The sequence below is a fragment of the Nelusetta ayraudi genome, unplaced genomic scaffold (genome assembly GCF_046127955.1).
Source record: "Nelusetta ayraudi isolate G7.1 ecotype Tasmania unplaced genomic scaffold, CSIRO-AGI_Nayr_v1 ptg000070l, whole genome shotgun sequence".
In the NCBI taxonomy this organism is placed as follows: domain Eukaryota; kingdom Metazoa; phylum Chordata; class Actinopteri; order Tetraodontiformes; family Monacanthidae; genus Nelusetta; species Nelusetta ayraudi.
The window spans coordinates 8,576,744-8,589,736 of NW_027466120.1; the positions used below are offsets into that span (position 1 = coordinate 8,576,744).

At 43.1% G+C, this 12,993-nt stretch overlaps 2 protein-coding genes across 5 annotated transcripts in view; both read right to left on the reverse strand.

Annotated features, from left to right (window-relative positions):
- The window catches only part of itpr3 (inositol 1,4,5-trisphosphate receptor, type 3), a 40,702-nt gene that overhangs the window by 24,089 nt on the left and 3,620 nt on the right, over positions 1-12,993 (reverse strand). For all 4 annotated transcript variants that reach the window (XM_076042172.1, XM_076042174.1, XM_076042170.1 and 1 more), the window contains 15 exons: positions 9,665-9,735; positions 7,288-7,409; positions 6,887-6,973; positions 5,026-5,184; positions 4,375-4,473; positions 4,170-4,253; positions 3,767-3,913; positions 3,043-3,138; positions 2,485-2,529; positions 2,227-2,369; positions 1,556-1,655; positions 1,230-1,390; positions 955-1,096; positions 711-875; positions 16-188 (listed from right to left, as the gene is read on the reverse strand). In XM_076042172.1, coding sequence (XP_075898287.1) covers positions 16-188; positions 711-875; positions 955-1,096; positions 1,230-1,390; positions 1,556-1,655; positions 2,227-2,369; positions 2,485-2,529; positions 3,043-3,138; positions 3,767-3,913; positions 4,170-4,253; positions 4,375-4,473; positions 5,026-5,184; positions 6,887-6,973; positions 7,288-7,409; positions 9,665-9,735 — 1,794 coding nt within the window. The remainder of the gene's footprint in view (positions 1-15; positions 189-710; positions 876-954; positions 1,097-1,229; positions 1,391-1,555; positions 1,656-2,226; positions 2,370-2,484; positions 2,530-3,042; positions 3,139-3,766; positions 3,914-4,169; positions 4,254-4,374; positions 4,474-5,025; positions 5,185-6,886; positions 6,974-7,287; positions 7,410-9,664; positions 9,736-12,993) is intronic.
- Positions 1-12,993, reverse strand: part of LOC142898896 (tyrosine-protein phosphatase non-receptor type 7-like) — a 59,501-nt gene that overhangs the window by 8,775 nt on the left and 37,733 nt on the right. The window lies entirely within an intron of this gene.

Consider the following 12,993-nt stretch of genomic DNA (forward strand, 5'->3'; position numbering starts at 1 on the left):
CGCTCCGCCTCCCACCTCGGCTCTCGGTTTTTGCGAACCAGGCTCACAAAGGTCTCCACCTCCGTCTTGGTGATGTGCTTCTCCAGCAGCTTGCGGTTGTTGTGCAGCAGGGCAGTGATGGTGTCCTCGGCTAAGATGTCGTAGCCGATCTGGCTCTGCATCACGCCAAACTGCTTGGCAATGTGCTCCTGCAGAGGGAGGCGGGACCAAGAGGAAAATATTACATGGCAGCTTTCTCTCGGAGAGGCTGACACGGGCATTTCTCTCGTGTTAAGATCTGCAAGTAAGAGAGGTTAAAGAAAAAGATGCTGAGGCAGGAGACACTCAGGCCCAATGTGAGCTTGAGGAGGATTTCTGTCCCGACGGCACCGACGCGATACGAATGGCAACTCACCAGTGAAACCTCATCAAGATTCCACATCGGACTGAACGACTTGAAGACGAAACACCACATTAAACCTTCATATGTAATGTTTACATACTCTCGACTCTGTACTACTATATGACTACTATACTATTAAATGGTACTTTGCTATGGCAACCAAATAATTGACTGACTAATTTCATTTACAGAGAAGATTATCCTGATGAAAATCAAACAACATTGTGGACAAGCAAGCAAGCAGAGGTCAGGTATTATTTCATACTGTCTAGAAGGCTAATGAAGAAATTGATCATCATCATCATCATCATCATCATCATCACCTCACCTGGTTCTTACGGTAGTCCTCCTGAGAGTGCCTTAGAACTCGGTAGCACAGTCGGAACATGTACTGGTAAGGAGAGTTTTTCTGGTCTGCCAGCTCCTCCAGACGCAGCAGAGGACCCTCTCCTCCACCCCGGTCTTTAAAGGGGGTCTTCAGGATGCCAAAGATCTGAACACACGTTACAGCGTGAGCGCGTCACTGTTGCTTTTGTGTGTAAAACTCACGATGCTGGAGCGCTGAGGCAGACCTGTTTGAGGATGTTCTGTTCTCTCATGAGTTTCTGTCTCTCCCGGTTGGCTTTGCTCATGACGATGTCCAGCACCGGCTGACCGCTGTTGATGACATCAGCCACGAAGAAAACCACGTCCTCCAGTAATTTAATGGCAAATCTGGCAAAAAGGAATCAGTGGATCAGCGCAAGAAAGGAAGTTTCTTCTGTTACTTCTCACACCTGGTCTTTTCATGGTGCTGAAGAGAGGCATTTAAATAAGAATATTGAACAACTGAAAACAGGTGTTTCACCGGCGATCGTTTTGGCTGATGAATCCCTTGCTGAACTGCTCCACCACAGTGAACAGCATGGCGCTGGCATCGTTAGCAAAGTCCAGATCTCTGATCTCCATCACAGGAACAGAGACGATGGCAAAGGCCTCCTTGTCCTCCTTGGTGGGACACGTCCCCAACTGTGGGAAAAGTCTTTCAATCCTCAAATCCTCATAACCCACCCATTCATTATTTTTCCACGGATGAAACAGTAACTTGACTTTTCATTTTTCTCAGTCCGCGCATGCAGAGTCATATTGTAGTAGCAAAGTGCTGCTCTTTGTGAGAGCCTGCACGGTACTCACCATGAGTCTGATGGGCCGCTCCTCATCGATGTCAATGGGAACGTTGGTGCTCTGGATCCAGGTGTTGGTACAGAGATGCCTCAGCCTGACGTAAGAGTTTCTGGAAGACAAACAATGCTGTTCAGTGACAATCTGTGGCAGCCATGTGTCACTAATATAATTTGTGCATTTAAATGACTGTAATTATTCCTTAAGTCAAGTCAGCTTGCTGTAATACAAAAGCACTCTGCAAGAAATTCCAGTTCCTAGACACAGTGCAGTCGTCAATGTTAGAAATGAAGACGAAATGAATTTTAGAGAAAAAAATATAACCAACATCAGTACAATTAATGGAAAAAAAATCAACAAATTATTTTTTTTTCTTTTTAAAAAAGTGCTCTCCGTTGATAATGATACATTATCACAAATTTTACATATTTGTATAACCGGAGACTTTTCTCTTTCTAGTTTCATGCGTTATCAAACCTTCACCTGCATTTCTAACTATTTTTGTGCCAAATTTGCATATTGAGTCATATTGTGGTCTTGTTTTGTCAATCTGACAATCTGAGTATTTCCATTAAGTGACGTGTGCAGGTGATCCCACACACTAAACCAGGAAGTGCTTCTCAGTTTAAAGTCAAACACCCACGGCATGGAAGAGATGCTGTCAGCACTCAAAGTTTTCCTACCGTGGCACAAATGAGTCCGTCTTCTGCAGCGTGGTCGGGTCCAGCTCAAACAGCGAGGCGATGTCGTTCCCGTGAGCCACCGCCACCAACTTGTACTTGATCCTCTCACCGAGAGAGCGCTTGTTGGTGCGACTACCATCCACCTACAGAGGATGTGAGAGTCAAGGTCATCTGCGGAGGTCGAGTCGGGACAAGAGGCAGGAGAAAGACAACAGGTGCGTCCTTTGTACTTTGAAGGGAATGCATCATGCAACTCACCACAGGCGGTGGCTCAGCATTATCTCCTTTATATCCAGGGTTCTCCTGCAAAAAAACAAAGAAAACTTGAATATGAACAACTGCAGCAGCAACGTCGAGCTGAAACTGAAGAACAAGACGGGGGGAAAACAACAGCTGAATTTAGGATGTAAAAAGTTGATTTTCCTTCCTTTCTTACTCTTTAAATTGTTTATTTTTATTATATGTATTTATTCATTTAAAGGCAATCCATTCTATTCTATTCCATTCTATTCTAAGGAGCTCAGAAAAATGATAAGCACAAGCAACAACACAGACAAGACAACAATACAACGAGACAAACTTAAAAAAAAAAAAAAAAAAAAAGACCCAATGGCATGAGAAACGGTGACAAAAATCATTTTTCTGACGAAAATCTAACAACACATCACAATTATGACAACATCCTCGTGAAGATCCACAACCACAACATCGGATTCACAAAACACTCAACGCACAAACATTGCAGGATGAGCTCAGTGTATTAATTAGTAAAAAAAAACAAACCAGCCTTCGGCTCTGTGAATGCGACCCGGTTACCTCAGCAGCCAGGTAGTTTCCGGTGGCCAGGTGCTTGAAGCGGTAGAGACTGTTCCAGTGTCCCGCCCCCCCACGACACGGGTCATGATGGACCACCTGGTGGGTCAGTGCGGACAGGAGGGTTTAGACCGAGCTAGCGCTGTTTTTCTCAAAACAAAACCGATACGTCTGACATTTGGACAAAGTTGCGATTTGCAGGTGTTTCCACTAGATGGCGTGAAGCCGTGATTCTCGTCAAACCAAACCCCACCGTGAGGAGGAAGGAGGTACTGAACATTTTGCCGTAAATCTGCCTTTTAAGTGCTGTTTGCTGTTACTAATATAACGGTTGTTATATTTTTTTTCTCTTTGATGACTTGTAAAAAAAATATCCCGTCTCCTCCTCCATCCAATCACAACGCAGCCATTTTCACTGGTCAGTCAACTGGTCACGTGACCCCCTACGTCACGTCGGCTGATGTGTAAATGCAAAAAAAGTGTTTCCGTGACACACCTCTATATGGATACGTGTGGAAAAACCACCTCATGAGGGCGTCAAAACCTTTCAGCCAAATCTGAGAGGTTTTTCCAAGTTGATCTGTTTCCATCACCAGTTGTTTATTTTCATATTTAGGTTTCGTGCAATTTAAGTTTAGTGAGCGAGAGAGAGAGAGAGAGAGAGTGAGTGAGTGAGTGAGTGAGTGAGTGAGTGAGTGAGTGAGTGAGTGAGTGAGTGTGTGTGTACCTCGACCTCCCACAGGGCATTGGAGCTGGTGGCAGAGGTTGCAGACTGCCTCAGTGTCGTGCGCAGGAAGACATGCAGTTTGCTCTTGTACTCATCACACGTGAGGAACTTCTCCTGCTCAGCGTGGAAGAGTCGCACCACGTCTCCCTGGAAGGCACAGCAGAATGAAAAAATAATTCAATAAAACATACTTCCTACGACAACACCACAAAGACACTGATAGTGTGTGTTACAATACTGCTTATAATACAGTAATGCATACAGCACCGCTGTTAATGAAGAATAATGGAATGCGGTCTCTTATGGGGAAAAAAAAAAAATGAAATGCTGAAATGAAAAGTGTTGCAGCCTTGCTCTGCTGTGTGTGTGTGTGTGTGTGTGTGTGTGTGTGTGTGTGTCTTACTCCTTTAAGGACTTCCTCTCTGTGGTCACTGAACATCATGAACAGGTTGATCTTCCAGCTTGTGTTGCAGTTCACCGAGTTCACCTACAGAGGGAGGAAAAGCATTCTGCTTGGAGGAGACTTGGGGGGGGGGGATCAGGTGCAGGCCAGGCTCGTGTGTGTGTGTGTGTGTGTGTGTGTGTGTGTGTGTGTGTGTGTTCTGAACCTCTTTGCAGCCTGGATGGTCGGTGAGCTCATAGTTTGAAGCATGCAGAGGCTGACCGGCGTTGACAGGGTTCAGGATCACTTTGTCTCCGACAACCACCTGCAACACACACACCAACATCAGCACTTTATGACTACAGACTAGCGTTGCATATGCTACCGCTAGCATTGACCAAGCACAAATACTTTTTTTTGCCATACGTAAGTCAATTTGCTGATTTGTACACAAATAGCTGCACTTTATACCTTTTTTTTGGCACTGGACAAACGTGCAGCTTAAATATAAAAGTGGATCATATTCTTTATTTATATTACATATATATGATATTTGTTTGAACTTTGGCTTTGTGGTCACTCTGTTCAGTTAAGTCCACATAATTCTGTCACAACTTTTTTTAATTTGCAAAAATTAGCAACAAATGCATTGTTTCATTCATGGCAATCAGTACTGAATCAGTACTTTCACTTCGACCAGAGTATTTAAGTGACTACTTTTGCCACTACTACAGCTAATAATTGAATATTTTAACTTCTACTGTGGCTGAACAGTTCCACTGCAGCTACATTTTCCAATGGGTGCTCACGAATCACGCCAGTTCACTGAGACCTGGCGCCACGATGCCAAATGCACAGCGGCGAGTGGTGTATTTACGTTGTCCCCGTTGGCGCGCAGCTTCCAGAAGGGCTGGATGAAGAGCCAGGAGCCTTCGTTCCCCGTCCCGTCCAGCGTGACCCGCATGGCGTTCTTCTCCAGCAGAGCAGGGAGGCGCTTGTTCACCGTCAGGTACTTGTTGCTCTTCATGTGGAGGAGCTGCAGAAACAGATCAGAAGCTGTGGTGACTGGCCACCAGATTTGGTAAAAGCTTTAAATAGCACATCAACTCATCAACTAATCACATGGAAGAAGTTGACTGAAACTTTACTGGCGTTTTGAGGCGACGTTGTTATACACTGGTTCACAAGGGGCTGAATTGTCCCAATCCTGGGAAAATCATTTGTCGGAATTTTTTTTTTTTTTTTTTAGAGGGACACACAAAACACATGAGATCTTAACAGAGGGATTTTTAGTGGGCTCAAGCTGGGAAAGCCTTCCTGTCTCTGAGGCCGCCTCAAGCGCACAGGTCTGAAGTCATGAATGACACAGCAACTGAAGCTGATTAACTACATCCTCTTCTACTTAATGGAGCAGATCAACATCCCACAGGTTTGACTGATAGGTTGCTACACTCTGATTAAAAAGTGTCATTTTTTTGGAGCAGCACATACATGATGTCAATCTTTACCCACTTTTCTTCATATGTGGAGTTTCTTTCTCCAATGAGCCATATTTATTCATTTATTAAAATCAAGTGATTGGATTTTATATAACTCATAGCTGATACATTTTTCTAAACTGAAAAATATTTGTACAGCTCTTCTCTTTCCATTGTTGAATGAATTCCATGTTTTCACACCAGCAACAGAAATACGCATTTGTTTTAAAGTATTCCTTGGAATTTGATGATTGAAATGAATTTTCCTTCTATAATTGTCATCCAGCGATACCAAAAAACAAAAATAACCTCTGCAAATTTGTCAGTGGCGATCCATTTTTTGCTCTAACCACGGCCAACAACGTCCCTACTTGGCCATCTCTTTGAATTTCAAGAGTCCTGATTTAACAATAAACTCATATTACATACCATATTGTACAAGTAAGACAAAGGAGGTATTCCATTTAACATAGAAGACAGACTTGACATAAATTGAAACAAAAGGTCCACATTGTCCGCTTCCCTGCTCGGATGGGAAGAAGGAAAATGTGCCCTTGAACGTGGGAACAGCGCAGCTCCGTGTTTTATCACTCTGTGCTGGAATTTAATGAGTGACCCATGGAAACCGTCCCCACCCTGCACAGTCTTACTAAGGCAAACCCGCACCCTGCGTGTTACAGTGAGAGCGTGTGATGATAGATGGCAGGTCTGCAGCTCTCAGCGGGGGTCAATATTGACTCTGTCGGACCAACAGACAGCGACGCGTAAACACTCAAAGGCAGTCATCTGGCCGGTGCTGGCGTCGCGCAAGCACAGCACAGCACTTGATGGCATTGGGGTAAGAGAAGAGAGAACACTTGTGAAGAGGAGGAGTGTGAGTCGCCGTCATGTGGATGTAAAATGTTATTATTATTTATTTATTATGCTTCGTCTTTGGGGAAAACTCGTCCAAACGTTTTGCGCTCACACACATTGTTTGAGTAACAATACCCTTGTTTGAGTAATAAAATTCAGTATGATTTGAAGACTTACAATAAACTGACATTAAGCCAAAACTGTTCAGGATTTAGAGACCAATGGAAAGAAATGAGATACACAAAGTTAACAATGGAGCCTTGAGGTCGCATGAGCCATTTTAATGTTTGCTTTTACCTAAACTTGGTGGCTGACGCTTGACAAATCACAAAAAAGAGAATTAAAAAAAAAAAAAGTCCTGTTTGCGACAACCTGTCTTCATAAAAAAAAAATAACAGTTATTACCTGCATGACTGTTCCATATTTAACCACGTCGCCGTGGACTTTCTTGTTTTCCGTCTCATTCTGCTTCTGCTCCAGGTTGGACGCGTGCTATAACAAAACACGCAGAGTAAAAAAAAAAAAAAAAAATCACGATGGAAACATCTGAGTTGAGTCTTTGACACAAACTAGCCGGAGACTATGGCATGCATGACGATGGCATAGACACTGCGGTGTTTCCTCTGTGCCTAGTGAACGTTAGCTTTCATGATCAGGGTTTGTATCATAAATGATCATCCAGGCTGAGTTTTAGCCTCAATCACACCAGAAAACCATGACGAGAAAACACTGACGCCAAATGTGTTCAAACTCTGATTTTCCCGAGGTGGTGGTCAGATGTGCAAGTGCAGAAATGTGGCGCTCACCTGCAGTTTCTGAAGCAGAACGACGTCGCCAATCTTGTCCTTCTCATGTTTTGCTTGCTTGGCCTTCCAGAACTGTTTCTGAGCCGAGTAGCGACTCATGGGACAAACCTTGAACAGGCAGTCTGAGGAGAGACACGTTCGCAAGGTTGACGGACGGGTCTCAAATGATCACATCAAAGTTGTACCTCGACATGTCAGACATGATACACAGATATTAGATGGTACATAGAAACAGGCAGTACAGATTACAGATTATGCACATAAAACCTAAAGACTGCTGACTGTAGATCAGCGTGCAAAAAGTACCAGATTTTCTCAGATCAAACCGCTGAGGTGGAAACTGACGAGTCAGACAGTCAAGTTGAAAGTCGGTAAAAAGATTAACTTCTGCCACGTGACCAAATATGGTCATTTAGCCGGGCTAACTCAGCAGCAGTGAGACCAATTTAAGGCCGGGTTTAGCTGAATATTGGACAAATAAAGTCACACCGAGGCTGAACGACATCTTCGACGGGAAACTGACAGGGAGAAAGCAGAAGGTAAATATTGACTCTCCTGCAGCAGATCCTGAACATTTAACAACAATAAGACTTTTCCTATGTCAATTTACATGTGCATGCATGTAAAGCAAACATAATTTTGTCTGAATGGATTTTCAGGTTGAAACTCATCCCTGTCCAAAAGAAATGAGTCTTTCTAAATACTGTACAACAAATATTTAAATTAATCTTGGTTCATTTTTTTTTTTAATTAGTTAAGAATCTTACTTTTTAGTTAGCCTTATATATCGTAAAAAAAATGGAATCAAGACAAGTTGTCTGTCTTGATCCTTTGTATGCCATCAAGCAAATAATTAATTTAAAAAAAAAAAAAAAAATCTGTTGTTTTTATTGCTGATAACAGAGAAACTGACTGGATGGTCTCAAGATATCAAACACTGTTTCTATCTTTGATCTCGACCTTAACAATTCCTGTGCATCAAATCAGTGTTAAAAAAACAACAACATAATAAACCACTCATCTAAAATCTGTCATGCAGCTTTTTAAAGTTCCCCTCAAGGATCATTGTGCAGAATACAGTGTGTTGACTAAAAAAAAAAAGGAAATAATACAACATTAGAGTGTAGTAGTAGCACTGCGGTCAACTGATCCTAGCATTTGCTTGACTTACTTGCTGGTTTTTTTTTTGTTTTTTTTTTACTTTTCAAGCTGTTGGATTTAAAAGTGAGCTGTCAAACCCGATTCGCTACTTCATACAGGTTGAGCTGATGGCAGATGGACTCACCACATGTGAGTGAATACGTTCCAAGGCGTTTGAGCAGGCGGGGAAAAAATGAGCTGGACACACATCAGATCTATCCAACACATTCCACTGGCAGGCTTTTGGCTTTGATAGAGTCAGAAAAACTAGCCAACATCTGGGCACTCAGATTCAGGGTCTGACTCATTTTCACTGGTGCTCAACTAATATGATTAGATGAAATACTTTCAATGGAATTTGCCATAGTAAATATTTACAAAGCAGGTTACAGTCAATTGCCAATATATAAAATCACATTTCTTTGAACGTTTGAATATAAATTTAATATGAAATGTTTTTTTTGTGTCAGTTACATTCAGTAAATGGAGTCTGCGTTCTAATTTGTATTCTAAGTTAGCATTTTATTCAGCGTTTTCCTGAACAAACGACTTGTTGAACACCTGCAGACCTTTCAACTATTGGTTTATTCATTTTTCAGGAAGACACATTGTTCAAATGGCAACCTTTCAAACACCAGCGTCTACACAACTTGGCTGGATAAAAGCCAGCTAGCTTGCTAGTGTCCACTTGAAACACTTCCCAAGGCTGGCAATTCCATATCTGCTATTGTTGTCATCTCAGTAACAGGTGGAAGACCCACCAAAGTCATCTTGTTCCCATCTTTTCGAGGCAGAAAAACAACAGTGTTGCTTCCAGAATCAGATATGCTGAACCTGGGTCAACTTACTGATTCGTGGTTTGTGTCTAAACCAGCAAGACATGGGGACCAAGTGGTACGTAAACCCACACACACACACACACACACACACACACACACACACACACACACACACACACACACACACACACACACACACACACACACACAACCTGCACCACCACCACACAGTTCTGCTGCACAACTGCAGCTGATGCTAAATTTTGTCTTTCTGGGTAATAATCAAGTAGCCTGTCACTCTAGATGTGAGCGAACTAGGCCTCCTGGCCTGTGTGAAATGTCTTTTATTCCTATTTAACAATAGCACCAAGTGGAAGATTTGATTAAGTATGGGATATTGTTGGACACACAAACACACACTCTCACACACACAGATGTGGGCCGTCTCTGGTAGTTACCTCTGAACTTTTTCGGAGGATTCTCCAAATCTCCTGCCGCTGGTTCGACCACACATCGGTCATCTACCAACCTGCAGAGAAAAGCCACAGAAGAAAAAAAAAGTGTGTTGAGGATGACAACGTTTCCCATTTGCCCATGATACGGGCAAGAAGACAGCAGGAGGGATGCACAATATGATAAATAACACGGTACGTATGTGGTTAAAAAAAAAAAAAAAGGTTGCACTTGATCTCTCCACCATGGCACCTCTGGAAGATGAGAGATGATGAGAAACTCTTTTCAATTCACACCTAAACCGCCAGTGTGCTTGAATAACCAATCCTCCGACTTGCACTTGTCGTCAATCCAATGATCTTTATGATCAAACACAGAAAGGATCAGTTTTCTATGACTTATAGATTCTCACTTATGTGGAAGACTCCAGGAGTTTTGGTGCAGAGACTAGAAGAGCAAGCAACCTGTCAGTCAGTCAGCCGGGGAAGCGGCCCAGCCCCCAGTGGAACAGCATTTGAGTCATTAGAGTTAATCTCTCTCCAAATCAGTGTTTAGGCAACAGAGGTGCTCAACGGTCACACAGCTGCCCCCTAATGGAGGTAATGAGTGCGTGAATAGCTGCGTAATCCTGTATGTGCAGACTGTCTGCAACACATGAAACAGAAAGGCCCGAGGGAGCAGCCGAGTGCATGCGTGTCAGTGTGTGTGTGTATTTAAAGAAACAAAAAAGACTAGTTTCAAAGTCCTATGTATGTATCTGTCTCTCAAGTCCTAAATCTCAAGAGTTAAAAAAGACGTTTTGAAGTTTGGCGATTTGAAGTTTGCGCGTCAGCAGTTTTCCATCCACATCTGGATATTTATTCAGTAGTGCGGAACATAAACGACCCAGATGAGCACAGAAGGTGCAGGTCCTGCAGTCTTTGGGCGGTTGGACCCCAATCGCAGGTGAGTTTTTGAATGCTGCTGTCATTTCAATAAAGAGCCAAACACCCTGGTGGGGCTTCAGCGACACTGCATTGGTTGCAACTTTGCTTTGCTTCATTTTCAGTTGACATTAAAGCACAGTTTCTACATAGCCCATGATATATTATTTTCTCCTATGAGGTGGCTCACCAAAACACTGCATCCATCTGCTGCGGCTCCTCTGTCAAGCCATTAGAAGCCATTGTGACCCCACCAGTCAAAACCCAAGCAGTTGTGGAGGACACACCTCCCCTTGGTGGCTCCTCCCTGTGTCATGTGCTTCTCAAACTTTCTGTTCTTCCCCTCAAAGTTATTTATGTCCTATTTCTTCTTCTGTAAATGCTTGTTCACTTTTCCTCCAGTTTACATCTCAATCTCGCCATCGTATCCCACACATCGGCTTGCGTCCGTCACTCTGTGTATGTTTCACCTCAACTGCTTACAGCTGACGTTCATTCATTTAGACCGTGACAGCCAATCAGTTCCTTTGTCTGCCTGCCAGGCGTGGCCCAGGTGTGTGAGGTTGTGTGTGTGTGTGTGTGTGTGTTAGCTGATTGCTCTATTCATGGGCTTGTCAGTCATATTCCTATACTGACTGACCTGCTGACCTGTTTGCCTTTGTTGAATCAGCAATCATGTTTCACACATCAAAGTTTGTCATCTGTAAATCTTTTTGACATATCGTCGCTGTCTGCCTGCCTGCCTGCCTGCCTGCCTGTCTGTCTGCCTGTCTGTCTGCCTGCCTGCCTGCCTGTCTGTCTGCCTGCCTGCCTGCCTGCCTGCCTGCCTGTCTGTCTGTCTGTCTGTCTGTCTGTCTGTCTGCCTGCCTGCCTGCCTGCCTGCCTGCCCTCCTCAAGAGAACAAAAACATGAATAAGAGTATCTTAAAGCCAACAATCCAATCTTTCCTCTACAACTGTTCAATATTTGGCTCGCATACACACGCGCAGACAAATTCACATGGCCGTTCATTTGGATAAAATTCACTTTGGGAAATGTTTTTTTTTGGGGGGTGGGGGGGGGTTTAGTCAAATATAAAACTCAGTTTCAAATCTCTTGTCTGTCACATGTGCTTCGACTCCACCGTCCACCACCAGCCTGTGGCCGGATAAATGGATTTAAATATGGATTGAGGAATTCAAATTAGCTACGGTTCCTCATCTGAAAGTCAGTTGAGCAGTCAGAGTATTTCTATCCACTTATTTAATATTTCCAAAAGAAAGCACAAGGAAACCTATGAATTACAGTGTGACACCTGGGGGAGAGGCCAAACTGAGCACAGGAGGGATTTATTGACACATTTAGTGCCACGCACCCCTGATAGGACGGCTAATATGGACAAGCACGATTAAATTTGACATTTTAACTGCAGCATCATCAGCAAGAGGGAATAAAAGGGAAGTAAAGATAGTCTTTCCCCAGCTGGAGATCAGACAAAGCTACCAATGTGAAGTCATTAGGACTCATCTCAAACATTCCCAGCCTTTGGAGAATTCTGAATATACACCGGTCTTACAAAACCAGCAACAAGTACCGGTGACTGCAGACTAAACACATAGCAGATAGAGATCGATCGGGCACACATTACAGACACCAACTTCATACGCTAGTAGCAGACAAGCCTGGACTTGGAACCCTCATGGAAGGAGGCCAGCCAGAGACGGCCTGACGACAGGATCCTCGAGCAGCTGTCAGGAGACTGGGAGACACGTTTCTCCAGATGGAAGAGAGAGCAAACGACTGGCAACCCTGGAGGTCCATTAGCAACGGCAAGGTCTGACTGATGTAAACTCAGCCACTCAAACCATCTAGCAGCAGCATGACATTTCTTGACCTTTACTTACTCAATCAATCTACATTAGAAATCAGCTTTATGCTTGATTCTTTAGATTTTATTTATTTATTTATTTATTTTTAATAGGAAATTCAGTTAAGATATCTGGGGAATAAGGAATTGGCATTTCTGAAAGCTATTTTCCATCTCCATGCAGTCATGTTAACTGTCACAACAGCAACTAACTAAGCAAGGGGCCAATATGCAATAACAACAATATTAAAGGAAGCAGCAGATATGATTTAAGAAAGAACATCATCCAGTTTCAACAACAGTGAACGAGCCTGTGCGAGTGAAAATCCTTACAACATTAAACAAATCCACTGAGTGACAGAAGTGATAAAAAAAGCACACTTGAGATTGTTTTTTTTTTTCCTTTAAGCCAAACTAACCTTATCAATTCAAGTTTATTGGGCAATGCAGCTTTTAAAGGATCCCATATTCATAAAGAGCTGAAGAGAGATGGTTTTGTTAAACAAACAGAAGCTAATAGGTTCTTGGGTTGGGGGATGACTTCAGTGCTGGTGAACATCCGCTT